General features: G+C 37.9%; 2 protein-coding genes across 4 annotated transcripts in view; one reads left to right on the top strand and one right to left on the bottom strand.

Annotated features, from left to right (window-relative positions):
• The window catches only part of LOC129764322 (RING-box protein 2), a 121,849-nt gene that overhangs the window by 76,151 nt on the left and 18,746 nt on the right, over positions 1–26,952 (bottom strand). The window lies entirely within an intron of this gene.
• Positions 1–26,952, top strand: part of LOC129764320 (facilitated trehalose transporter Tret1) — a 47,114-nt gene that overhangs the window by 11,531 nt on the left and 8,631 nt on the right. Inside the window, exons 2-5 of one of the 3 annotated variants that reach the window (XM_055763283.1) lie at positions 7,982–8,380; positions 8,464–8,772; positions 8,833–9,066; positions 26,239–26,364. In XM_055763283.1, coding sequence (XP_055619258.1) covers positions 7,982–8,380; positions 8,464–8,772; positions 8,833–9,066; positions 26,239–26,364 — 1,068 coding nt within the window. Of the gene's footprint in view, positions 1–7,981; positions 8,381–8,463; positions 8,773–8,832; positions 9,067–17,310; positions 17,478–25,953; positions 26,120–26,238; positions 26,365–26,952 lie in introns of those variants that run through there. The other 2 variants (XM_055763284.1, XM_055763285.1) reach the window with 2 other exon arrangements.

Below are 26,952 nucleotides of genomic sequence, written 5' to 3'. Positions count from 1 at the left end.
TAACGATTTATTACGGCGCGACATTGGCCTGTTTGGAAACAAGCAGCGACGTCATTGCGTGGAGTTCCCCTTTCGTTGGTTTGCTTTTTATTTCATTGTGACGTTTATGGCTCATATGCCGTCATGCTATGCCAGATGTCCGGTTGCGCTGTTCTAGATCATATTTTTGCAGATTGGAGATGGAGGTGTTTTTGTTCGCTTGTTTTTGGACTTGCATTGTAATTGAGACGTTATGAAATGCTAATTTTGACGTATAACTACGTCTTTCAGGAAGGGTGCCAAATCAGAAAACAGGTCACGTTTTTGTGAAATAAAGTTAACGTTAATAACTATTTTCACTGTGAATGAATTCTCATGATTTGCATACCAATTGAATCGGAAATGCTCTAAGATTTGTTTGATATGCTATACATTACAATCCGCTAATCTCTAAATGGTTTAAATTCATGAAAACTATTTCATTTTTTCCCACACATTTATTCTGCCGATTTGCGTGCTAACACTACCCGTATTTCGAATGCTTATAACTCGAACATTTCTTAACCGATCGGAAAGATGCATCAAGTGACAGGAAATATTTCTACGCGTCAATCACAATTAATATTATATTATTTTTCATGAGATGAACAATTGAATAACTGTAAAATGTCGAGTGTTATCTAAATGCCCTAACTGCCATGTTTTGATTGGCCCGATTTACGGTTTCCCCAACACAGATGTATTGTGGAAATCTGCTCTGCAAATAAACATGCAAGTCGGGAGTATTTTTATTTCACCAAGCTGTGTTTCCCTAACACGGACTTCAAAATTAATGTGCCTGGGGGAATCCGCTTTGCAATTACATGCAAGTCGGGGGTATTTTTTGGTGTTGAGTACTTTTGTATTCACTTGTCGTTGTGCAGACCGGAAAATGCTTCCCTAAAACGTACTTTTAAATTGAGAAGCCTGGAAAAATCGTCATTTCAGATATGAGAGGCGAATGAAGTTTCGCAGTTCGAGAACTACGTAAACATGAGATGTTCAATAATTTCAGAGGGAAACGTAAAATACAATGATCTTTTGACAATTCTTCCGTTCACACATTTTGGTAGTCCTAGGTATCATATCAAACGTAAACGAACGTTCATCAAATTTATTTGTAACTATGACAAAAATTTCGATGCATTCTAAAATAATATTCGAAGTGGTAAACAAGTGGATTACATAACATAATTGCGTAGTTCTATGTCGAAATGCAGTCGTGTCCTAGATACAACTCCTTACGATTTTTTTTATTTTGATAACGTAGATGTAGAACTAATTTAAACTTTTAATCCATTCCCTCATATAGATAATGTATTTTACGTATCGTACCAAAGCAACACACTTGGTTTTTTGCCTGGAACTTAAAAGTAAAGTTTCCAATTACAGAAAGGAAGGGTTGCCCCAAAACGACCCCATAAATTGTGTGGAGGCCATAAATTGCCTGGAATATTAGTTTTTTTTGGCGATTTCAACATAGAATTGTTTGGAAAGGCTCATTCACTATGTTTTTTACTAGTTGAGGTGTTTCAAGTTGTTTTTGTTTGCAAATTCAGAAGCCAGACGACGGATATCGGTAAAAAAGAGTTAATAAAAGCGGTTCTTAAGATCAAACAGGTAAGGGACAAACTCCTGCTCCTTATCAGAAGTAAACACGGAAATTGTGATTCCAGCTTGGTGGGTGTCCACCGATGAGCGTTGATCGAGGGATATTCAAGGGCTCTAGCAGTATTTTATGTTGATATGCCCTACTCAACGTTGGCTTCGCTGTTTTGATCAGAATATCACTCTGACTCTGCGGTTTTGTCTTAAAAACAGTAACACGAAAAAAAATTGACGCATTTTTCCTCTCAGTGAGACACTAGCTAGATTCGGTTTTACTCCAAATGGACTTGAAATTTCGAAACAAAACTTTTGAGCTTCGAAAAGCAACAAAACCACCCACTGTCTCAGTCGATACACTGTACAATGATGTAAGATGAATTAGCTAACAAAAAGTATCGAATTTTATATTTTTTTCCGACTAAAATACTGAAACTCTACTAGCGAAATTTTACAAGGACTGTTTCCAGTTTGATTATCGGTTTTGTTTTGTTGTTTGTTTCGACAGAAACGCGATGTCAGTAGGTGTGTAGGGTGACTCGAAACGTAAGAAATGGCAATACATACACGTCGACTAGATTATCCGGAGCAGGGCCCGAAATCTTCGAAGGTGAAAAATGAAGACCGACTCTACTCCCAGTGGCTTCGCTTCGACTAGAACTGATTCGGCAGTCACCGCCAACAAAAAATGACTTGACTAGAAAATGAATTGACTAGCGAGGATGACTGGTGAACTAGTTCAGTCAGTGGTTATTTCAACTGACTCGACTAATGAATACAAATCTGCCTCTTCATTCAACTGACTTCAATCCACATTTCCATTTCCCCCTGATACTAATTTTCTACCCGCGTACGCACGTTCATGTAAAGAGGAACGAAAACTTGATTTCTGATGCAAAAAAGTAGTTACCCCATCAATGGACGGTTTTTTTTCTACCCACCGTGAACTCAAACCAACGAGCTTAGACATTTATCAAGTATGTTATAAAGGTTCACGCATTAGTTAGTATTAGGCGTGCAAAATAGCGCACACACACTGCACGCTATTTTATACGTGTGAGTAGTTTTCGTGTACGCTACAAAAAAATCTAGCTCACCTGTAGCGTTTGTCAAACCACGGTGAACTCGGTGAACTTGTAGCGTTTGTCAAACCACAGTGAACTCAAACATCGATGCATGCAAACGTGCATGGGAGAGAGAGGAACGAATTCGTTTTGGGGGAAGTCACTTCAAAATGCAATGAGGACAATTTGATTGGGAAGAATGGAATGATATAGTCGAGTCGATAGAGGGAGATAGCGACTAAACGCCCGACTGACTGTTCAGTCCCGTTTGGCGGAGAAGCTGTGTGAAGAGCCAAAAGTCATTTACTATCCTCAGCTGACTATGACTATGCCGAGTCCTGATCCGGAGTATTTGAGTATTGATTTTTTTAAATTTTTTTTTAACAGAAATTTTGAATAATTTGTTAATATACTTTATAAATATGATTATTTGAACAAAATTTAACGTAGATAGTTAGAGGAGGGGGCTGAAATAGGGGTTGTTCCATACAACTAGTTTCGATTATCTGCAGTAAATTTATATACGTTGAAAATTCCTAATTTGAATTAATACGTTGATTCAATATTTAAACATACCTAATATGACAATTTAATGAAACATGAATGTAGTGAGGAAAAGGAAAAGTAGGGGTAGGAGTGTTGAGATTGTTGCAAAGAAAAAGTGATAAACCTTTGAATCCGCTTGAATAGTCCTCTGATTTGTTGGATTCTCAAAAGATGTCTGATTAAGATCTTCAAATGTTACGATATTATCGCAGAATTGATTTAATTTTATTAACTTGATTGACAAAGGATTATTTATTTCGGTTTAAAAACAAATTCACGAGTAACGATGTGCTTTAGAGTGCCAATGAAAATGGTCATCTCAAATTTACGAGTGGAATTTATCTGAAAAATGTTGATTCCCTCGAAAAAAATCACTTTACAACATTTCAGCTCAATCGGACTTTATTTATTATTGTCGCAAAGACTCAAAAGTTTGAGTCTTCCGAAAACCGTAAAATCACCCAAGAACTTTATCGAAACAATAAAGTTCATATAGAGAAATATGATGAGAATCTTTAGAAAAACACTTACATTTAAATTTTCGTGAAATGTAAAATAACTTTACAAATTGACTGGTGTAAGGACACTTTTCACTGAGAAATTTTCTCAGTTCTCGTATGTTTAATTTGTAAATATTAAAAGAGAGCCAACTAGTAGGGGAAGGTTGCTCTAATCCGACCAGTGGCTCTGAAGCGACCACTTCTTGGATCTCGGGAATGGCACTACCCACCGAATTTTAGTAGTGTCAAATGAAAGGTGTCACTTTGATTGTATGGTGACCTTTTTCCAGCTCCCTTCATTCTAGTTTTGGTATCGTTTTGTGTTTTCAATGCTTAAAAAAAGGAAAAGCTAGATTTTTTACCTGTACGGAAAGTGAGTTAAATAATCTTCTAGATGTCGAAAAATACGATACTAGGCAATTCCAATTGCTTATGGTCTGCTCTTTGAAACAAGCTATATAAATTGAATTTACCTGTCACCAGCAAGTATGGAAAAGTTCATTAGCTCATTTCTCTACACCTAATTATAAATCACTCTTGTATCTGCTTGGAATAATCATGGCGAAAAGAATGTAGCAAGCAATTGTGAGATTGCACGATGAATCATTTTACGCTCTCCGACCATCTTCCGTTCGGGACTGAGAGTGAACATAACAAAACAAAGAATGGAAAACAACATTCAATGCATGAATACTCCTTTGGAAGGATCGCACGAAACAAAATAACGAGTGAGACAAAATAGATTCAATCTGCGTGTATGTATGATTTTATTTTCCCTTGTAATCTTTTCCTTGTCAGCATTCAGATGCATTTGTTATCGGCAATGCACATGAATCTATCTTCCCGCTCACCAATAACTTGCGTTAATATGGTCTTTTGCGTTGGCTTAGATCGTTTCATACTAGAAACAAAAAATGTCATTGCAATAGTGCACAGGAAACAACTCAATTTCAACTATCTACCTATATTTTACTGCCGCGATTGAGGCTCAATGATTGCTATTTGAGTGAAAAACGAATGATTTTACAGAGCTGGCTCAAGCAAAAATTTTCCAATTTGATTCTCTCACCATCTAACCTCATTTCGAGAGGCAAATGAGGAAATGCAAAATTATCTGAGAATAGATGAGCGGAATCGAGACAGTATTTTTCCGTTATAAAATAAATCAATCAAAAATAAAAGTTCAATCACTGAATTCCAGTGACAATAGTTCAAAAACAAATTTTAAAATCAAGATTTTTCATTTTATTTAATTTGTTATATCTCGAGAACAGTCACTATTGGGACAAGATTTTTTATACAGTTTTACATACATACATAATTGCATGTAGATTGCATCTTTTATGTTGCCACCCCTAAATAACTATGATTGATTTGATCAATTTTAAAATATTCATATATTCAGTTTTGTGAGTGTGACTTTCGGCTTTCGAGTAACGATTTTTTTTAAAAGAGTTAATAATTTTGGATGCGATATATAAAATATCATTTTGATTGCAATGATTGCAATTGGTCATATAATATTTAATAATAGAGTTATACATTTTTGATTTCGAGATCAACATGATTGCGAAGACATGTGAAGACATTTTTCCATGTCGTGATCGGGATTACCGTAATGAAATGTTTGTTGAAGAACAATGTTGAGCAAATGAGATACAACTGCATAGTTGAAGTAGGATTACGTTAGGATAATCGTTGCGTGTTGATATTGAATATCTATTAAAAAGAAATGCCGCTGCCACAGTCAACACCTCACAGCAACGGTCTGACTGCTACTGACTTTTCACTTTTATATTCTCTCGCTTGGGTACGAGAACACCTGTTGCTTCTTCTTCTTCTACTACTGCTTCTTTGTTCACGGAGAAATTTTATGATACATTTTTCTCCGAACCCGCTGCTTGTTTGTATTATCAGTTTGTGGTCGTTTGTAGTCCGGTTTATGGAACCACTTTTCGGTCTCGAGATTGTCAAGAAATTGAGAAATAGCTAATCAATAAGCGCTCAAAATTCGACAGTTTTTCGGGACGCGACCGATTTTTAATTTTTCCAAACGGGCTCCCAATTTGTTCCAGGAAGATGTGATCCTATGTAAAAAGCCTCTAAATTCTGTTCAAAATCCCAAAAAAACTGTAATCTCCTAAATACAGATTCTTGGTTTTAAACATGTCTGTAGAAATACTGAATTATCAGTAGTGGCAACCCTGGTCTTGATAAGATATTTGATTAAAAAAAACATCTTGCATTCCTGGCACGTTGCTGTAAATCGTTAGGGTTGATAGAAGGATGGGATGCTCAAACGACTAAACGGGAGGTCATTATGGTTTAATTACTGAGTTATGTAACTGAGTAACATTGAATATTGGAATACTCCAAAATATGTTTGCCAAATACTGTGAATTGTTGAATTCTTCAGGCAAAGTAATCAAATTGAAGAAATTTGTGTTCAACATTCGCCGACGGCAGAATGAGCCGGTTCGACAGTGAACTTGTTTTTGAATCTGCATAATTGTTTGTAATCTCAAAATTGGTGAGTAAATCTAAGTACAGACTTACTGAGACGAAATTACCTCCAATGTTGGATTTAATCCACTTTCTTCAGCAATATTCGCACTGAATCATGTCATTTAATGCAACCATTGGGTATACGTGAAGAAATGTCTTGATTCTGAAAAGTGGTAGTGATACAAAGAACACTACGGTTCTAGTTGTTGATTCGGAGAAGGTAGTTTGACTTCGCACTTGCACAACAAAATCCTAATGTCTCCCAATGAAACTATAGCGTACATATCGTCCATATTGCAATACGCAGATTCTTGGACCCAACAACACAGAAACAGTTCACTGTAATCAATTGTGAAGTTATTATTGGACATTTACGGCACTTTTTATTTACGCGACAATTTTTGAATATATTTTAGGATCGCGAATGTGTTGCTGTCTAAAATGGTTCAGCAACTGCATTTGCTTTTCGTTCCTTCTAAGGTGGTTTTGCACAGATCCGCCTGCAATCAAGCAATCAAGATGATGAAAATTCCACACCCCAGTACTATAAATAAGACTGCTCTTTGGTCCATTTGGTCACTTCAATAGTGAAAGTAAGTCAAAATACAATTTACATTCATTGGAAGTAAATAAAAAGTTATTACTCCATGAGCATTTTGGCTCATGAAACCGTGGGTATTTTCAATACGCGCGCTCTATCTTCGTCCATTCAATAATGATAATTAAACCAAACTTAAAAACTCTCAAAGGTCTCTTATCTTGAATGTGTTAAAGCCCCAGTCTTTCTCTACAAAATCTTCACTTCAGCGAGTTCAATTTGAATTTCAGTTTTCCTAGATATCGATAGATAGCGAATCATCTACTAACGCAGTCAAAATCATTAATGCACCTGGTTTCTGTGAAAGAATCGATAGCAATATGTTTGATTTTTCTAAAAAAAACAATTTCATAGTATCTCACAACAAAACTTTCTATGACAAATGCTTGATGTACATTAAAACAATCAAAAGCTTTATGAAAAGTAAACAATTGCAAAACACTTCTCGGCCGCACTCTGTCATGTATAATATTCCATATAATAACCGATTATCGAACGCCGCCAATAAACATACTTTACCGAGAAACTTCGTTTGTCAAGTGCTTATGAAGCAAATCAGAGGCGGTGTGTTTGCACCACTTGCACATCAAGATGCTGGATGATGTAGGGTACATCAGCGTTCATCTGGAGCCTGGGAATTGTGTACACATTGACAGGCCAGCTGATAAGAGAACAACAAGCGTTGATTGCTTTTCGACTTACTCGTGGAACTGCTGCGCTGTTGACGCCAGCAGCGTGCATTCGCCCAGCGGCTGATAGTAAAACCGCCTCGATCCACCTCGGAATCAGCTCGGCTCCGCTGATAGGTAGGGATCGTTTCGCAAGGATCTCGGCCTCGCCTTTTTTGAACCATCAATGTATATCAAAGGTCCATGGTTCACTCGATGAAGGTTTCACGAGACTAGACGCTTCTCGATGTCGTAAAATAATTCGTTAGATGAATAAGTTTTGGCAAACATTCGACTGGTAGACATCGGGAAACAAATATTAACCGGCTCTGACAGTTTTATCAAACAATCATCAATGACAACACATGTTCCATTAGTGTTATTAGTCGGACTTTCAATACGTCTCGTTTTTGGTACTTTTGAACGAAATGCTGATGAAAGCTGAAATTTATTCTAATATTGGTTTTATATCAACAGGATGGCGGTCGCGATCCGCTGCAACAGGGTTATCAACGGGTCAACACAGCGGAAGGATCACTATCCACCTCAACGACAGGGACCAGCCTGGATACCATTGTGCTGGACACAAATGCAGAAGATCTGACAGGAACATCCCGTTCCGGAGGGCAACGATCGTTCAGTCCGATCCTGGAAACTGACGATACAAATCCGTTCCTTGATCCACTGACCAGTAGATCAATCAACAATGTAGAAACCAAACCTAAGAGCAGCAAGTCTTCGCTGAAGGGATCCCGAGTTTCGTTTGACCAAGAGGATCGGTTCGACGAAACTGGCGACAGTTTCCGCAAGCAGCGCGAACACTTCCAGAAGTACAAAAGTCACAGTACTTCGGAGCATAAAAACCTGCTAATAAAGGTAAATCAACAACTGTTTTCAATAGAAGTTTATTGTTTGACGTTACTCATTTTTAAATGTGTTTACTATCTCAAAAAACACAGGAGCTTCGTCACCTTCTGGCCGCTGACAATCGTCGGCAGTTCCAAGGTATGAAACACGTCTCGTTGGACGTCAAAAGCTCCAAAGTGCTGGAGGAACTGCTTAAGGCATCGTCCTCCGATGAGGATGATTTCGAGGGCCAGCGAAAACAATTCCAGGAACGCAAACACAAAAGCTTGGACGCCCGCCACATATCGTTCAAGTTCGAGAAGGAACCGTCACCGTCTAGCAGCGAGGAAGACTTCGAACCTTCCACCTCGCTGCTGAAGATCGATGCCGACATCACCAAGCCCGTGATCATCGACATGAAAGTGAGCGAACCATCGACTCGGGAACTGACGCTATATCAAAAAAATCTAACCTATTTCCAGGATCTGGATTCGAGCGAGGACGAAGATTACATCTCCTCGCGAAAACAGTTCCAACAAGCGAAGTCGATGAGCACGGACTCTCGGAAGAGCATACGCTTTTTCGAGATGGAGATGGGCACCAAGGAAGACAACATTCGGTCGGCGGTTCCCTTCGTGCGACAAATCACGGAGGAGGGCAAGCCAAAGCTGGAAGTTTATAGGCCCACCACCAACCCGATATATATCTGGACTCAGGTAGGAAGCGTGTTTCAGCTTGTTGCAATTCTATCGCGGATGATTTGTTTGCGAAAATGTGCACTTATGTCAGCGAATCATTGCCAAAAAAGACGTAAATCAAGACTTTCAATAAACGAGATGTTGAAAATGTGCAATAAACATCACAGTTTCAATACGATGATTAATTACAAATGATAGCTCATATAAAACAACAACGGGAGCTTCAAAGTGCAAAGTATAAAAAAAAGTAAATGGGAACGAAATTTTCATTATATTATTTACAACTCTTCGTCCGGGAAATATTTATTCATTTGCGTAATAACCGAGTAAATCTCGCGATTTTCGATACCTTTGCTACTCATTTTGTCTTAGAAGCAATCAAAAGGGATTCCCAATTGAAAGGTTCCCAGCCAATTCTCCAGCATATTGAACAAGCTTCTGGAGGCGGAGTCGATCGCGAACGTTCTTTTCCACCTTAATTATTCTAACAGCTATTTATCTTCTTGATCGTGACGTGTCCTCGTTACTTCCTGCCTGTACATACTGATCTATGGCATTGCATTTTTTTTGTTGATTTCGAGGTGTTTAACGAGTTGTGTCACATTCACGCGAAATACATTCATCCGAAGCACACTTACCGGAATGTAACACATACCCGAATGCAACATCTACATGAATGAACATTAACCAGGATGCAACAAATACTCGAGTGCGACATTTACCCGAATGAAGAAGGAGAAATTTCGACAAATTAGATTAGGGGTTGTCCACATATCACGTGGACAGAGAAAGCACGATTTTAGAGCACATTGCCGGTTATGTCGCTATGTTCGGAGAGCCACATGAGTACTTTATCAGGCACCAAATACCTCCTGATAGCTTTAGGCCATGGGTACCTAGACTCAGCCGCGCCGACGGAATTGAGCGCTTACTGCGAAACCAACTCCTTGCAACCCTCTGGATCCGTTCATGTATCGAATTTCCTACACCCAAACTAGCGTTGGCTGAAAACATTTAATCTTTGGCAAAAATGATGCCATTTCGTGTGCTGGAGGGTCAAATGCGCAAATATTACACCTCATTCATAACATGAATTTGGAAAGTGTTTTCTAAGATGATGAAGAATAACATGAACGTGAATATATCTTTCTCTGTATTTGTATTTGACAAACTTTACGAAAAGCTTCCATATGCTTTAATTTAAATGTGTCTCCTGTTCCGCTCGCTCATATTGGCTCTAGCATATATATTATACAAATGATATACACGTATTAAGGAGTAGAACATTTTCTGATATTTTTCAGCTTCTTTAATGTAATAAATCGGGATGCCATAACATGTGCTAAAAATTAACTTTGGGTGTAGTTACGGTATTTCCCTGAGATAAGTTCGACAAAGGTTTGTTTCAGTTCGGAAGTCGTTTCTGATGGTATTTTCCATATGAACCACCGGCATGATACAGTCATTGGTCCTAAAACAAAGCTGTCTAGCAATCGGTGGGAGGTTGGGGTGAGCCACCTGCTACAAGATTCCGTTCGTTAAGATAGTCAGATGAGTTTCTTCACCTTCGTTGGTTTAGGAGAGGAACCTCGCAGTTCTGGAGACTATCGTCGCGTCCACGAGGATGTCAATGATGATAGCAGGCCAGAGTTAATAAGCAGTGCGTTGCTTATTATCGGAGATCGAGCTTATACGAGTTTATCTCTGACTAGTTAAGTCATTTCGATACCGTAAATGAGGCAGCTTTTGATGATGGCTTTGGCTACCCGTAAACGGATCTTTCGGTTATTACTCCAGTGAAGTTTGAATATGGTTTTCAAAAATGTGAAGCCGGGTGGCGTAGCGCGTTCTCACCTCGTCGAAAGGGTGTTGGAAATTCAGATTGCAGTCGACCATAAGTTTCAACTATTTACGGTGGGAGATGCGGTCGTGGTAAATTTTGACTCCCAACTTGTAGCATTGGTGTTCATGATCGCAGACTATTCTTTTGCGTCGATAGTCGGAAACCTTGTTCAACATCCCATTTACCGATAGCGTTGGTAGATATGCCTTCTTCAAGTTCAAGGCTACCATCTCCACGCGCTGTCTAAATTCATAATATAGAATTCCCAATTCCACCAGACACAAAGAACGACGTATCCAGGTGACGATCGACTTTGGGGATATCTAATGGTGGGTAACTCGCTCAATATGGTGGTAAATGATCAAACTATTCGTCGACCATCATTTTTTTTTGCTTAAAAACGGCAAGTTTTCGTTGCGTTTATAAAGCGAGTCACTGATTGAGATTTGTTAAATTGAAAGATTAAAAGATTAAATTGTTGCGGTCAAATAGTGTAGAATAGTGTAGAGTTTACACAAAAAAGGTTTACCAGGTTTTTTTTAAATCGTTCATTTCTACAGGCTCAGTTACATGAGTTTAAAGGAGCCAAACTCCTAACTGTATTGTTACAAGTATATATAAACTTGTTCTAAAAATTAGAAACGAAGCGGTCTTTATATCGAGAGCGGAAATTGAATCGAAAGTCGTACCTAAAAAACAATTTCGTGTATTTTTTGACGTAGGATTATGTCTTTCGAGAACATATTGGGGGTACTAATTGGAAAACGAAAATCGATCGCATTGTTTAAAATGTCCAATTTTTTATTGCAATATTCTAACATACTTTGGCGGCTTCTCCATCCTGCCGGAATGCACGATTCTCTAAAATCAATGAAAATAAATCGATCGCTCTCAGCTCATTTGCGTTACTCTCAGAGTGCACATTTAGCAAAGGAGTTCAACGACATGAAACAATATGCATGTTCGACCAGGAAGCACTATCAGACAGCTCAACCATTTAATTGATAAATACGTTTTTTAATGCAGAATGATGTTGAATACAGAAGTAATTTTTTTTTCAAAATGTCCACGTAGACATTATTTAAACCCCATCACCCCTAATTTTAAGTGATTTTTGACATGCTGTAATTTCGTGAACAATCAACGCATACAATTTAGATATACAGGTCCGACTCGATTATCCGGAAACTCGATTATCCGGGATTCGATTATCCGGAATTTTAGACTCGGTTATCCGGAGTATTTTATTTTTGATTTTCGGAAATTTTGAATAATTTGTAATTCTATATTGAATAGCTAATAGGGTATCGGAAGAAAGGGCTTGACTAGTAGAATACAGTTATTTATGAAAAATGCAAATCCAAGATGGCGGCCACTACAAAATGGCAGATTTCATACTTTCTCAGAAACCCATCAATATGGGTATCAAATGAAAGGGCTTGACTAGTAGAACACAGTTATTTATGAAAAATGCAAATCCAAAATGGCCGCCACCGCAAGATGACAACCTCATCAATATGGGTATCAAATGAAAGGGTTTGACTAGTAGAATACAGTTATTTATGAAAAATGCAAATTTAAGATGGCGGCCACTACAAAATGGCGGATTACCTATTTTCTCAGAACCCCATCAATATGGGTATCAAACGAAAAAGGCTTGACTAGTAGAACACAGTCATTTATGAAAAATGCACAAAAATGTATCAAAAGAAAGTTCTCGACTAGTAGAACATAGCAGATAATGAAAAATCCAATTTCAAGATGGCCGCAGTCCCCAAACAACTAATTACTTTTTGAATGGTTTCATTCAGCTTGACCTGTTTCTATGTATGTTTGAATGTTTGTTGGATTGTCCCACATTAATAGAAAATTGACCCCGTTCCTGTTGAATGATTGATCTGAAATTTGGAACATACATTAAATTCTACTGTCATTATAAAACTGCGTATTTCATGATCTTGAAAAATTCAATTTGCCCACCGCAAAAAAATGGCTGAATGGCTTGATTTGGAGAATACAATACACAACATAAATTTGAAAAGGTCGCCGCCACAAAATGGTCGACTATGTATTTTTTGAAATCCCCACAATATTGGTATCAAATGAAATGATTTGACTAATAGAATACAGTACAAGTCGGACTCGATTATACACAGACTCGATTACATGTGATTCGATTATATACAATTTTGGACTCGATTATATTCAGTTTGGATTTATTTTTTTTATATTTCAAATATGGCTTATTTCATGAAAAAATTTAACCTTTCAACGTTAAGGTGAAGTTTAGGTGGCTATTACATGTCCCCATCGTGATTTTTGAAGATTTTGCTTGAATTTTCACCAGGAATTGTTTATATCGATATTGCAGCCAAATTAAGAAAGATAGAAGCTGTGCGTCAAAAAACAAATTATGGAGCGGTTAAAGAACTTCATTTTAATTGATAGAAACAATCTAGTTTAATATAAATTTTTAGGATAAAATTAATAACACATTAAAAATGATTAACTTTTAAGTGTTTCACTTCCAAAATGTTATTAAAATTAATTAATTTAGTTGAAAAATGAGAAAATTTAGTACAGAATATAGTAGTGGAACATATTCTGTACTAAATTTTCTCATTTTTCAAATGAAAGCATCAGAATCGTCTTCCGTAGCGTACTTTTTAATGTAGAGCCAGTTTGAAGCAACAGAGTCCGAAACAAAAAAAAAGTTCTGTAACTATGTCATTGTTGAAATTCGAACATATGCGTAGGAGGATTTTTTTCATGAAATATGATCGTATATCACCTCTGGATATTTTTTTTTTCATGTGAGAAAGGTGTTTTCTGACTTTAAGGGGATGAATCAAAAATCAAATTCCTCTTTTATGTTCAAAAAACGAAAAATACATGCAAAAAAAACAAATAAAGAAAACAATTTTTTTTGACTCGATTATCCGGAGTGAAAAAAAATTAATACTCCGGGTAATCGAGACCGACCTGTACTTCATTCTGAAATTCCAACTTTCAGGTATTAAAATATTTTACGTATATACTTTAATTTGGTGTGTGTAGGTGTAGTGGACAACAACATCGGGAAGAAATGAAAAAAAAACGATTAGTTTCTGTTTTTTTCAAGGATTTTGTGGACTAACACAATTTTTTGCTAACCAACTTGGGGTTACTACCAATTAACCTTATCAACCAGCTTTCACTTGGTTCCTTTATGGTTCCTGTAGGACCTTTCATATAGAGATATTCCTGTTTGAATGAAAAATTACCCCTTCGTCTTTGATGATTAATAATTCAATAAGTAATGATAGCACCGCAAATCGAAGGATAGTTTTGAAAACTTTGAAATCACAAAAATCTGTATAAAAACGAATGCCCACTCGAAAATGCACTCAGTTATGATTGCGCAGCGGTTGATGTACGATTGCTGGAATCTGTGTGTTTCCCTAACATAGATTTCCAAACCAATTAACTCGGGGGAATCGGCATTACAAATATATGCAATGTGCGGGTTCTTTTGTACCCGCATGCGTTTTCGCACTCCGGAAAGTGTGTGGACTTCAAAAGCGGCATGAAAACAACGCTTTGGCTCGGTTAATCAAGACTGCATTGGAAGATATACCTTCATGTTTTCAGCTCACTGAACTTCTTCGTAAATTGTTTGGCAAAATGTTGATAACAATTAACTTCGATAACGTCGATTGAACACTATGTGTTCAACTTACATGTCAAAAAAAAACTGAATACATGTAGTTCCTGTAGTAGTTCATCAAATCAAGCAAATTTGCGTACGCACACTCGGGAGATGCAATAACTTCGGAGGGAAATGTAAAATACATTGATCATTTAGATATTCTTCTGTTCACATATTTTGAAAGTCCACGATAAATTAATGAGATGAACAAGGCATCATGCCATACGTCAGTCTTGCAACGAAGAATGTAATCTATCACAATGCATGAATTGACCTAAATTGGGATTTGTTCACAACTGAATTCGGAAATTGTTTCATGCAATCACTGGTTTAATCAATACACTCACATGATTACTAAGCCAACGGTAGTCCTACGTCAATTTTGCGGTTCTATCTTAGGTATAAACCACACATAATTTTTACATAGAATTTAGAAAAGCAGATAATTTCAACATAATGATTATAAAGCATAAATGCCTTGAAATTGTGAAAAGAATTGGTAAAAAATGTTGCTTACGTGTTAATGCCACCGAAGCACAATTTATGAATTTATTTTGAAATTTATTCTGAGGTCAATGTAATGGGGGCGAAGTTCGCATCTAGCGAGAATAGGGAAACCAGGCTTCTTTACCCTCGTTAGATGCATTACATTAATCTCAGAGTAAATTTCATTACGAAAAATAAATTTATGATAACAATTGTGCTGCGGTGGCGTTAACACGTGAGTTCAAAAAAAAAGGTTATACAAATGTGATTTTATCAGGTCTGAACGAAAAGTATCACGACTTTTTATATTTCGCGGGTTACGTGTATTTTTTGTGACGTTATTTTGGTACTCATGTTTCTCACTTATGCTGACAAGTTCGATCATTTTGAATCTTCAGTTAACTTTTGACAGCTACCTTATTTTGGTCGAAATTGAATAAATTAGGAACGGATATCACGACGATCCGTTTCATATCTGAATCATTGATAAAAATCAATGGCACGAGCATGTCTAGGTCAACTTCTCACCAACTTCTCCAACGGGTTTTCCACAATTGGCTATACTATTTTCTTATACTAATACTATATTCTTCACTTCACCAATGTTTTCATCTGTTGTTGGCTTGCTCGCGCCTCCGGCATGCTCTTCGTCGTTCACATCTTCTCTGTTCTCCAAGAACATTTTGTACCACGAAAAGTTATCCCAACTTTTAAAATAGCTGAATGCGTCAGCATGAATAAAAGACATGAGAACCAATACAACCAAAAAAAAAATGTAAAAGGAATATACGTAACCCGTGGAAATTCAAAAGTCGCTTTACTTATATTTTTGTTATAGGGCCTGTTTCAGTCATAATTTGGTCGCATAAAGTAAGATATTTCTCAGCATAGAAAAAGAAATATGTCATTTTGTAGGTTTTTAATGAACTATAAGGGAAAAAACATGATTCGTTATTCGTCAATGGAAAAGTGGTGAAACAAGATAGCAAATACGGTTACCAGCAGTACTGTGTGTGTCACACGTCCTTTTTTTTTGTACGTTATTTCAATGCTGATAAATGAGGGGCTTAGAATGAAAGAGATATAAGTGCCTTGATCGATTTTCTCTTAATCGACCTTTGTTTCGTGAATAACTCAGCTGTAAAACCGTTCCAATTTGATTTTGCTATAGAAATCGATATTTGAGGTTCTGACTTATCGTCCACATTGTCAAATAAGCTGGTAATGTGTTTGCAGTTAAGTTATGATCAATCAAAAGAGAAAGTCGATGAAGACAAAATGTCACTTACACCCCTTCCATTTTGAGTCCGTCAAATATTCTACTTTATGCGACTAAATTATTAAACAGGCTTTGGCACTGACTTCCACCCAATTGGTGCGATAGTTAAATCGTTCACTTTTGCTCGTAGCTATTTTCTAGTGTCGATGCTATTTCTTCAGAAATTAATCATACTAATTCTATCTTTCTTTTATCATGAACTAAACTTCGATAGTTATCTTCCAATACTAAGCTCGAAACGCTCATTATTCAATTGGGCGACCTTCGAGCCGGAAATAGTCTTCATTTATAAAACAACTAGAGATTCAATTAATTTTCGAACAACTCACAACTCACCTATTGCACGCAATGATTCCCGTCTTCATCAATCAAGTATGCGCTAAGAATGATGCGAGTCAATACTGTTACAGTGGAAAAGTGTTCCACTGTATCACACTGAGCGCCACTATGCACGTAAATCAAGCCTCTGTGAGTTGAAACATTAATTGGGAAATGGAAAGGAACTTATCTTACTCCCGTAGAAAGTGGAAGCCCGTCTTCGGAAGCAGGGGGACAAATACAGGGGGAAAGTGATAACATCCCGATCGATTCCTGCGAAGTCATGGGTGTACTATTTTCATTGTTGCCTCGCACCCATTGCTGACATTGACCGGAGATTATTTATCTCGGCCAATAGCTTTCAATGACATTGAATGCCGACAGGTGCTAAGTGTTGGTCATACCTGCTAGATATCCTTACGTATCTCTATCCTGTCATGGATGGACTCCACAGGCGAATGCATTGCAGGGCTTGGTGGAACCACCAACATGCTTATTTATTGTTATTGTTTTGCACGGAGTTGATCGAAGAATCTCGTAATGCTACCGAATGGAAGGAGGGGAGGAACAAATGGGTACTCCTCAAACACCGAGGGCGACTGCAAAGTTAAAAGGAGTCTGTCCGTCTCGGTCTCGGTCTGACAACAATATTTTTGAATTCGACGTTATCAGTTGTATAAAGACAATCACCGATGAACTGCATGGCTCAGTTTCTGTTCGGTCGCTAAGCTGGAATCAATCGATCCTCCGGACTCTGAGGATCACAAATCTTGTGTTCGCGAGGGTCACGAGAGTGCGGTATGCAAGTGTTTCGAGTGAGAAATTTGGTGTGAAATAATGTCAGCTGACGATCCTTCGAAATTGGACACGCAACTCAAGATTATTCGGATTCGGAAACGTTGGAAGTTCGGTATAACCTAATGCTAAGAATCACGTTGCAGTGCAGGTCGTCAAAGTCGAAACAAAGATCGACTAAGTTAAAGCCAACCTCAAACATGGTCTGTTGATCAGTAAACAAATCGTTGGGACAAATAGAGACAAATCGAACACATCAGAGGCGGTAGGCTTGTGCACACACGCAGGAGGCACTTGAAGGTCGAAAATTGACTTTCAGCTGTGCAATCGTATTACAGCTTCACATCTTGCGAATATTAAATTAGGCACTCGTGATCGCGGAAGTGTGTTTTCTTAAATGTTTCCTAGAAAACAGCGAACTGCTGGGTGTACATCAAGTATCTAACTAGTTGACAAATATCACAGCCTCGTTCTCGAACGTAGGCGTAAGCTAGGGCCCAATTGTTCGGCACATGATTGGAAAATCACAAGTGATAATTAGATCCCGTAAACCGATCACCTCTTAGATTCGAACCAAAAATAGTACGAAGTGATATTGTGAGCACGTATTAATTTCTACGTTCATACTACATTCTCTTGAAAACTTCAGTAATGTAACATGTTTGAGCACACTATTTTGAGTGCTAGTAGCACCGAAATTTCACATGGAAAAATAACGATATGACCTTCAGTGTACGCCTGATTTTTCAAAAAAAATTAACTTGAGTTGTCTACAGTAATGAATCCAAGGACATGTCCCTTAGGTCAGAGTTCTATTTGCTGATATGACACATGAAGCATTGTTGTCGTTCCATATGATGAGACATTTTTTTCTCGGATGGGATTCCGTTGTTTTCGAGCTATTGCAATGGCTTCCGGCGAACATGATAAAGAATAGCGTTAGATTTATTCTCAGTTTCCGAGGTATTCTATCGAAATTGACAAACTTGAAGTATGTACGTCAAATTATGGCTCACTCGTCTAATGAATTCGCATTCTTGCTCCTGCAACTAACTATGATGATTGAACATTGGAAATTTTTATTGAAGGCTCATCAGGAATTATTTAAAATGCTATTGCAGCGAAATTGAGGAAGATAGAAAATGGGTGTCAAAGAACAATTCGTAGAGCGGTTAGAGAGCTTCATTTTGGTTGATAGAAATAATCACGTTTGATATGCATTCTTAGGAGAAAATTAATAATAACACCTTAAAAATCATTAACTTTTAAGTTTTTCTCTCTCCTAAAATGTTGTTCAAATACACTTATCCAAATGAATTTTCAAATGGAGGAATCGTCCTACGTGGCGTACTCTTTAAACTAGAGCCAGTTCAAGGCAAACAGAAATATCCTGAAATATCCCGGATCCACGTAATTTTTTTTAAGTGAGAGAGATATTTTCTGACTTTTAGGGGATGAATAACAAAATAAATTCTTCTTTCATATTAAAAAAAAAACAAAAAAATATATGAATATAAAACAAATAAAAATGTTGTTATTCGATAATATACTGGAGACTGTATATAATCGAGCCCGATACAGATACCGTATCTGATAGAGTTTTGGAGAAAATGAATTGTTACTGAAGAATGATCTTCTTAAAGGTTAGTTTGTCATAAAAATTAATAAATTGATGTTTGCCGTTGAATTTTTGAAGATAATTTCATGCAGAGATTGGCCGCGACAACGCCTAATGTGAATGGCACCCGTATGATTTTGTCTCACATGGCCTCAATAAGTGCTAGTTTATCCTTATACACGAAAAACTTTTCATGACCAACAAAAAGTAGTCAAAAGTATGTCAAATCGCATGATCTATGAAACCAATTTAACCCTTTTACGGGTAATGGCAACTATATTGCTACCAACGATTTTTTCCTCTTTTTTAACAATAAATTGTCACTTCTAGTCTTATGCGGTATCTTAGTCTAGTCTAGTTCCGATATCTCGAAACATGCCTGATTTTATTGAGTGCGAAAAAAATGAAGAACTATTCATTTTGGAGTCATTTTCGTATTAACAACTCCCAATTTAGAGCAGCAAGAGCAAATATTTCCCGAAAAGTAATTGAAAAACAGTCAATTTGTTTAAGTTTTCAATACATATGAACTGTTTAGGACCTGCTGAGTCTGATCATGAGTTTTATTATTTGTTTTTGTTGAAACTAACATTAAAAATTCAAATATAAAAAAAATCATATTTACCGCTAGATGGCCAGTGACAACTATATTGCCACCAATTTTTTCAATGTTTTTAACTGTTTTGCGTTTTTTTAACTGTGTGCTACCGTGGCCGAGTGGTTAGCGTCAAACCTAACATGCCGGGGGTTCGGGTTCGATTCCCGTTCTGGTCGGGGAAACTTTTCTTCAAAAAAATTTCCTCTGACTTGCACTGTGGTCACGCGTATTCTAGAGCTTGCCACTCAGAATGCATTCAAGGCGTGTTATTTGGCATAAAAATCTCAACTAAGTACTAATGAAAATGACGCAAGTAATACTACGTTGAGACGGCGGAGTTCCTCTAGGAACGTTAGTGCCATATAAGAAGAAGAAGAACTGTTTTGCGTATTCAAAAAAAAATGTTTTGTGTATATTAGCATGTGAACATGTCTTTGTATTGTAGTTTGCTCACTAACTCGTCTCGCAATTGGTACATTGTTTCGCGTACCAATGATTACAATGTAACCTCAATGCTAAAATATTTCTGCTCAAAAAGTCATTTATGGCCAAATGGTCTTATGCTTGTTCGATTTTCGTTCATTAAACCTATCCGTACTCCATTTTTGGGAGTCCTTCAATAAAAAATTTCTAACCACTCAAAAAAAAAACTGTTTTTAATTGATAAGAACCTTTCTGAAAATAGCGTTTTTACATGGGTGTGGAAGGCAATTGAATGCAAACACAAACATTGACGTCACGATTCGAGAAGTAGCTATGGCAGCCCATGATATCACGCATACTACGCTCGCAAACTTTACCATCTGCTCCATCTATAATTCCAGAACATGGGGTTTAAGGTGAAGGAAGGAAGCCACAAATGGCTGCCACAATGGCGCTCATTTCTTTCATCTATCTCCCTCACCCCTCGCCCGAAAATCAATAATTTTGCGAAACAGAAAATTATCGTTTTCGCACACTTCCCATCAAGTAATATCAACCAAACTCTAATCGATTACTCACAAGATATTAAATTTTCATCTGCTGTCGCACTGTATAGTGAAAAACGTCGGAAAACTCGAGCTAGTGCTCTGAAAGTTAAATTTTCATTTTCCAATTTTCCGCAATGGTTTTGTTTGTATTGGTGGAAGCATCGTTATTTTTTCGACACTGACGCCAGACAACATCATCGAAACAGATATAGAAACCACTCAATGAAATGTTATTCCTGAGTCACAGCGTTTCGTTTCATTAAAAACCAATAAAATTGAATTTTGTTGATATCAATGTATGTTTAAGCCACTTCAACATTGTTTAAGAAAATTGTATTGCAGAGCTCGGAACACTGCCACGACTGCCTCTGCCTTTAACCCTTTCATTACGGCAGTGTGCTCCGCCAAAGTGCTACCCCTGTACGGAGCACTGCGCCGAAAAGTATGCACATCGCGCCCGTATGATCGAAGAGCAGTATGAATTTCATGTCGTCTAAAGACGACGCTCGTACACACAGCTCGTCGCGCGGATGTCGTCTATAGACGACGCTCGTAACGAAAGGGTTAAAAATAGTAAACGGAAAAGTATTACTTCAATCAAAATGCCTTGGCCAACGAAGAGAAGGGTTAAGGCTCTCAAACGTGAATATGTGAAAACAATACAATCAACGGAGGAGAATATTAAGGAAATCATTTTCTTTTTTGGATTTTCCGAAGAATGAAATCATTGCAAAATAATCATTCGTGCCTTTGCCCATGCAGAACCCATATTGGATATCTGAGAGTAGGTTATTCTTCTATCGAGGCGAAACAAGATCATTTCCTCCAACAGTTTCCGTATACAAGACAGCGTCGCGGGTGGTACGAATTGAAGTCGGACGCGGATTTTCGTTTTTTTGAACAGCTATAATTCGTACTTGTCTCCAATCATGCGGAACAATATTGTGAACTGATTCATCGAATTCAACAAGGGATGTTTTGCTTCATTTAACAAGTTGAATCTAATTTTATCCGATCATGGAGCAGAATTGTTACATGGAAATAAAGCCAGGGAGAATTCTACCATCACAAACTCGGAATCAAGATCGGACCTATCATATCTCAAACAATTTTTCGCGGAATCAGGACAAATCTATCGTGCAAAATAGAAAGTCTATCGCTTTCATTCGTTAAAATGCGATTTATTATGTTTCGAGCTACTTTACATAATGTGTTCAATGACGTTTCGCGAAATAAATCTCTCACAAAAGGTCCCCAATATACTGTCCAGGACGTTGGAAATCTTCGAGGGGATCTTATTGAACTTGCTTAATTCACTATTTATTATAGAGTACTAATTCAGACCCGCTCCGGTTAAGACATTCGCGATTTCCACGTCATGGGAAGGGATGTAAACACGATATCCAACGTAGAGTGTTTGTTGACTCGTTTGCGCGTCTCCGATCATTCACAATAACTCACAGCTGTCAACTAGGATTGGGCGATATTTATAAAAATATCGATTTTGACGAGTCGATTTTCAAAATGGCATAGGGTTCAATTCACTGAAACCTATTGATCCTATTCGATCATGGATAAACCTAAAACCTTTTTTCCAATTTGTGTTATTCTGTATGAATGTCGTTTTTTCACCATTCAGTTCGGTGATCGTACACCAAAAATAGCGTTGGCATAGGTTTCGATTCGTTACTGACCGACGACAAAACACGTGAACGTCAACTTAAAAGGAATTTGTTGGGAGAAAAAAACCCGACAAATGAACATAGAACGGGAAAGAGCGCGAAAGTGATTAAGATAAGAACAAAATCACTTATCACATTCTGTCAAATATATACCGGGAATTTGTAATTTTAAATCTTCTCGCTGAACATTTTTCAATTTTTTTAAGGTGGTACTACTAACGTATGCATGAAAATATTGGATGCCGATGAAAAAAACTACGAACCATAATTCAATGAGCCAAATTTCCCTCAAATCCTACGTTTATTGGGTATTCTACAAAGATGTATTGACGCCCTTATCAGTTGATTTGCAGCAGCCTTAGCGAAAACTGTGAAACAACTACGTTCGATACTTTGTTCGTACTGTCAATTTCTCCCCAGAGCGCAAAGAAGTTGGACACACTGAGACACTTTGTGTCCGCCGGATATAGCCGATCCGGGAATTAAAACATCCTCTTTCTTCAGGATAATGGCGAGAGCGTCGAAAGGAAGCCTGTTTCTGATCATTCAACAGTGTCTGAGCAGCAGGCAAACACCCAGAAAGAGCGGCTGACAACTAGTCACTGAAGATGGACCGGCTGAAGATAGACGTTGTACCGAAGTCCGCCAACCCTCTCAAAGGCCCTCAGTTGCGACCGATAGTAAATTGCTGGGCGAATCACAAACGGAGGGCCTACTCCAAAAATTTTGTGGTCAAACAAAGAAGCAGCTAAAGCAGCCGAATTTTTGTGTTGCAAACAAAGTTTCTTGTGACGAAACGTCAAAATTGTTGCGGAATACATTCGGTGACTCAACTATGTCAAAAACACGGATGTATAAATGGTATAAGGTATTTTTTTGTCTGTATTATAGTAACTTTCAACACTTTTGGCTGTTTCGTCACTCTTACTTCCATTCTTTTGTTGGGAGAATATCGGGAGTGAGAATTGAACTCGTGACCTTGAGTGTGAGAGGTACGAATGTTACCACTACGCCAGATCGCCCCCGCCGGTATGAGGCATTCAAAGACGGCCGAGAAGATATTCAGCACGTCAAGGACGACCAATAACCTCTTCAGCTGATGAAAACGTCAATGAAATAAAAGCAATGGTGCTCGGAAATTTCCCATTTAAATTTGAGAGAGCTAGTCCATGAATTAAATATCTCTCACGAGACCATTCGTCATATTTTGGATGAAGTTTTAGGCATGGAAAAAATCGCAGCACGGCTAGTGTCGAAAAAGTATAAATGTAGGCCATGAATAATACTATCATACGTTCTTCTTCTTCTTAAATGGCTTCTTTGACGAAAAATTTCCACGACGCACGGGAGCACATTATCATACATACAGAATGCAAAACAACAGTTACTTCTGTTGCTCTTATTTTGAACAGTACTGTATATCACTTACCCTATATTAACTGGTTTGCTATTTTTTCCTTAATAATATCTTTGATTGAAGATAGTTTTGATGAAAAATCTTCCTACGAATATGATTAAATCTTAATCATTACTGATTTACTGAACTTTTCTCACACAATAATGTATGGAAACTGTTCGCCCCGAAATTGTGTCGAATGAAAAAAGTAAAACTGTGCTGAAACCTAACACACGGTATTGAATTACAGTTATCAGAAATTAGAAATTTTAGCTACACTTGACTCTGACATTAAGGGACCGTAACAAGCCGCCAAACGGAGTCTACGAATCTGAACTTTTGACTAATTTGTCGGCACTGTTTATGGAGCAAGTGTTATGAATCAATTTTGTTTGGATGTTCGATCATCCCGAGATAATACGATTACGAAATCTCTGCGAGCACTACCCGTTAAAAAGTGGCAAGACACAATAACATAACCCTTGTTTAATGTTGCGTAGGCGCATTGTGCGTCAACGGAGGAAGCTACACACATATATTGAAATTAGCATGTTTCGAGTTGTTTTGATGTTTTTATCTTACAACTGGAAGTCCTCGCCGCGCGGGGATACTATTCAAAATAAGAGCGTGAGAGTATGGCTCCAGTGTCAGCTGTTGCTTCGCGCAGCAATTCGTTTATGTGCTGTGTCCAGTAATTGACATCCTATGGATGTGATTTGTTTCCAGCGTATCATCTTCTCGCGAATAGTCCTTAGATGTACGATTGACGGGGCTGTCCCTTGTATGCTTTCCAGAGAGGAAGGTCTTGTTTTTTCGTTACGAATTTTGGTTTTTTTCGGCAGTTTCACCAACAGTCGCCGGTCAGAAACTGCTCGCCGGAAATCCGGATATCCAGAGATTATTAACTCCGTGTGGATCCGTTGGCGGATTTAGTTTGTGAAGAAAGGATACAAATATTGGAGGAAAAGTGGAAAATTTACGAGAATTTGTTCATCGCCAAAAATTGGCCCATACATATGGCAACAGTTGGAATGGTGCGTGTCCATCTAAAGTGTTATCGTAATCGTAGTATTTCTATTCCCAACTGGAGCTTATGTTGGTACAGAACTGACATGCTACTAGTCGAAAACCTGGAATTTTAAAACGGAAAATTAGCAGGAATCTGTTCAACAGGATGATAGTGGAAAGTTTTCTCGTCTTTGCTTCGTCCATCGAAAGTGGAAGCCCGTGGAGAGCGACGAGTGTTTGTGTATGGTGATTCAGTGATTTTCTGTTGCTGGCCAAGAGGATGAGCGGGGTGCTCTCATTTCGTAGGACAACTAGAAAGCAAGCTCAAACTTGATCTAAATAATAATATAAGATGTGGATTAACATTCCTGAATGCTATGAGGTACTGACTTGTGATATACATGTGCGGACTATTTGGCTGAATTACCTGTAATGACCTAGATGAAAATGTCACACAAGAAACTATTATTCTTAAGAGTATACTTTCAAAGTAAAGTTTAATCTTGCGAAAACCAAATTCTGAACTATTGGATCGTTTGTCTCGTAATGTGGGAGATAGGATTGGTGTTATGAAAACACCAATCCTATCTTCCACACTGAATAACTTCAATCAATGCAATTGAATCCACTACACCACTATCGCGAGTTTATTTTTGCAATTCGTCCTGCCGGAATGCCCATGCCTCTCAATTTCCATTCAATCGCCAGTTATTTCAGCTTTCTGTGGGTTTCTCTTTTTGGACAATCGATTCTCATCCAGTACAAATCTCAGTCAGTGAATGACGACAAGAAAAAAAAACAGTTCTTTCTGTGCACATCATTTGCGCTTTGATCGAAGCTAGACCACACAGGCTAGGATGTTGGATGCTGCTGGACAATCATAAATGAGGTGCTTGTATTGGTGTCTGATAGCAGCGAAATAACGTGTTTGGAGTACGTCACCATTTTTTTTTAAATCAGCGCAATGTGATTCGACCGTTTGTTGGTTTACGCTCACCGTGTTCTAACACTGACCGCACTGCAGTCGTAAAATATGATCTATCGGAAATTAAACAGTCTCAGTTAATAATTTGTACGCGTTGATAACGAATGATCTTGAGCAGAAGACGTTCTCGAACGTTGAAATCCAAACCAATAGCGAATTCGGAGCAGTAGCTGACGAGTGATTCAATACAGAAAGTAGTTATCGAAGTTAACAGTCTTTGAAATTGCAATTTTTCTAGCATTTGGATCTGGAAAGCGCGAAAGAAGTGGAGGAGTTGAATTTTTAGGCACTAAAATTCGCTCCCGCATAGACTCAAGATGGTCAAACTGTTAATGCGTGCGGACACCCATGTGTCCTTCACGGTCCCAGCAGAAGAACCGGTGGCCAAGTGCACATTTTCGCAGGTTTATAGCTTTTTATCCAATAACATTTTTTTCGGACGTCCGTCGCATACTCAACGAAAAGCTTAAACCGTTGACCGTTGTTGACTAATCGTGTTATCTTTCTTTCATCGCTACAAAAGGTCCTGGCAGCACTGTCGGTATCGCTTGGTTCCATGGTCGTCGGATTTTCCTCAGCATACACCTCACCGGCGCTCGTGTCTATGAAGGATCGCAACATCACCTCATTCGAAGTCACAGATCAATCGGTAAGTAGAATTGATACTTAGATTGAGCATTCTTCCGTAGTAGTGTAAGATGTGTGTTTATTTTGCTATTCATTAGACACCGCATGAATTCGTTAAACAAACAGCACTTATCACAACACGTGGGAACTTTGTGGACAATTCGAATTCAGGCTGGGGGACAACCTCGTTTGACCCAAGATCCTTGCCATGATAACATATTCTGATTAATCGTCAATATTATGAATCAGAGAAAAACATAGGTAACTTCATCACTATTGCTTCGAGCGATGTTGGGTGAGTGTACGAAAATGCGTTGAGTAATGGATTCCGCATTTTGAAAGTACAATTTTGACAACAGTTTCATTCAAATGTTTCATCAATAAGTTCAAGTTTGAATACATCTTGAATATCAACAAATTAAAAAAAATTGTTTTTGATATGGAATTTTGTGTAGTTTTTACATCATCTTATTATCCGCTTTGACGGTTTAAAAAGTGCGTTTACGGCACCATTTCTTCGCTGTAAACTTTTGACGTAGGACTACATCTTTCAGTTAGTGTGCCAGATCAAAAAACCTGCTCACGTTTTCATGAAATAAAGTTAACGTTA

This window comes from Toxorhynchites rutilus, chromosome 2, assembly GCF_029784135.1.
Source record: "Toxorhynchites rutilus septentrionalis strain SRP chromosome 2, ASM2978413v1, whole genome shotgun sequence".
Classification (NCBI taxonomy): domain Eukaryota; kingdom Metazoa; phylum Arthropoda; class Insecta; order Diptera; family Culicidae; genus Toxorhynchites; species Toxorhynchites rutilus.
This window is presented reverse-complemented; position numbering and strand designations above follow the sequence as displayed.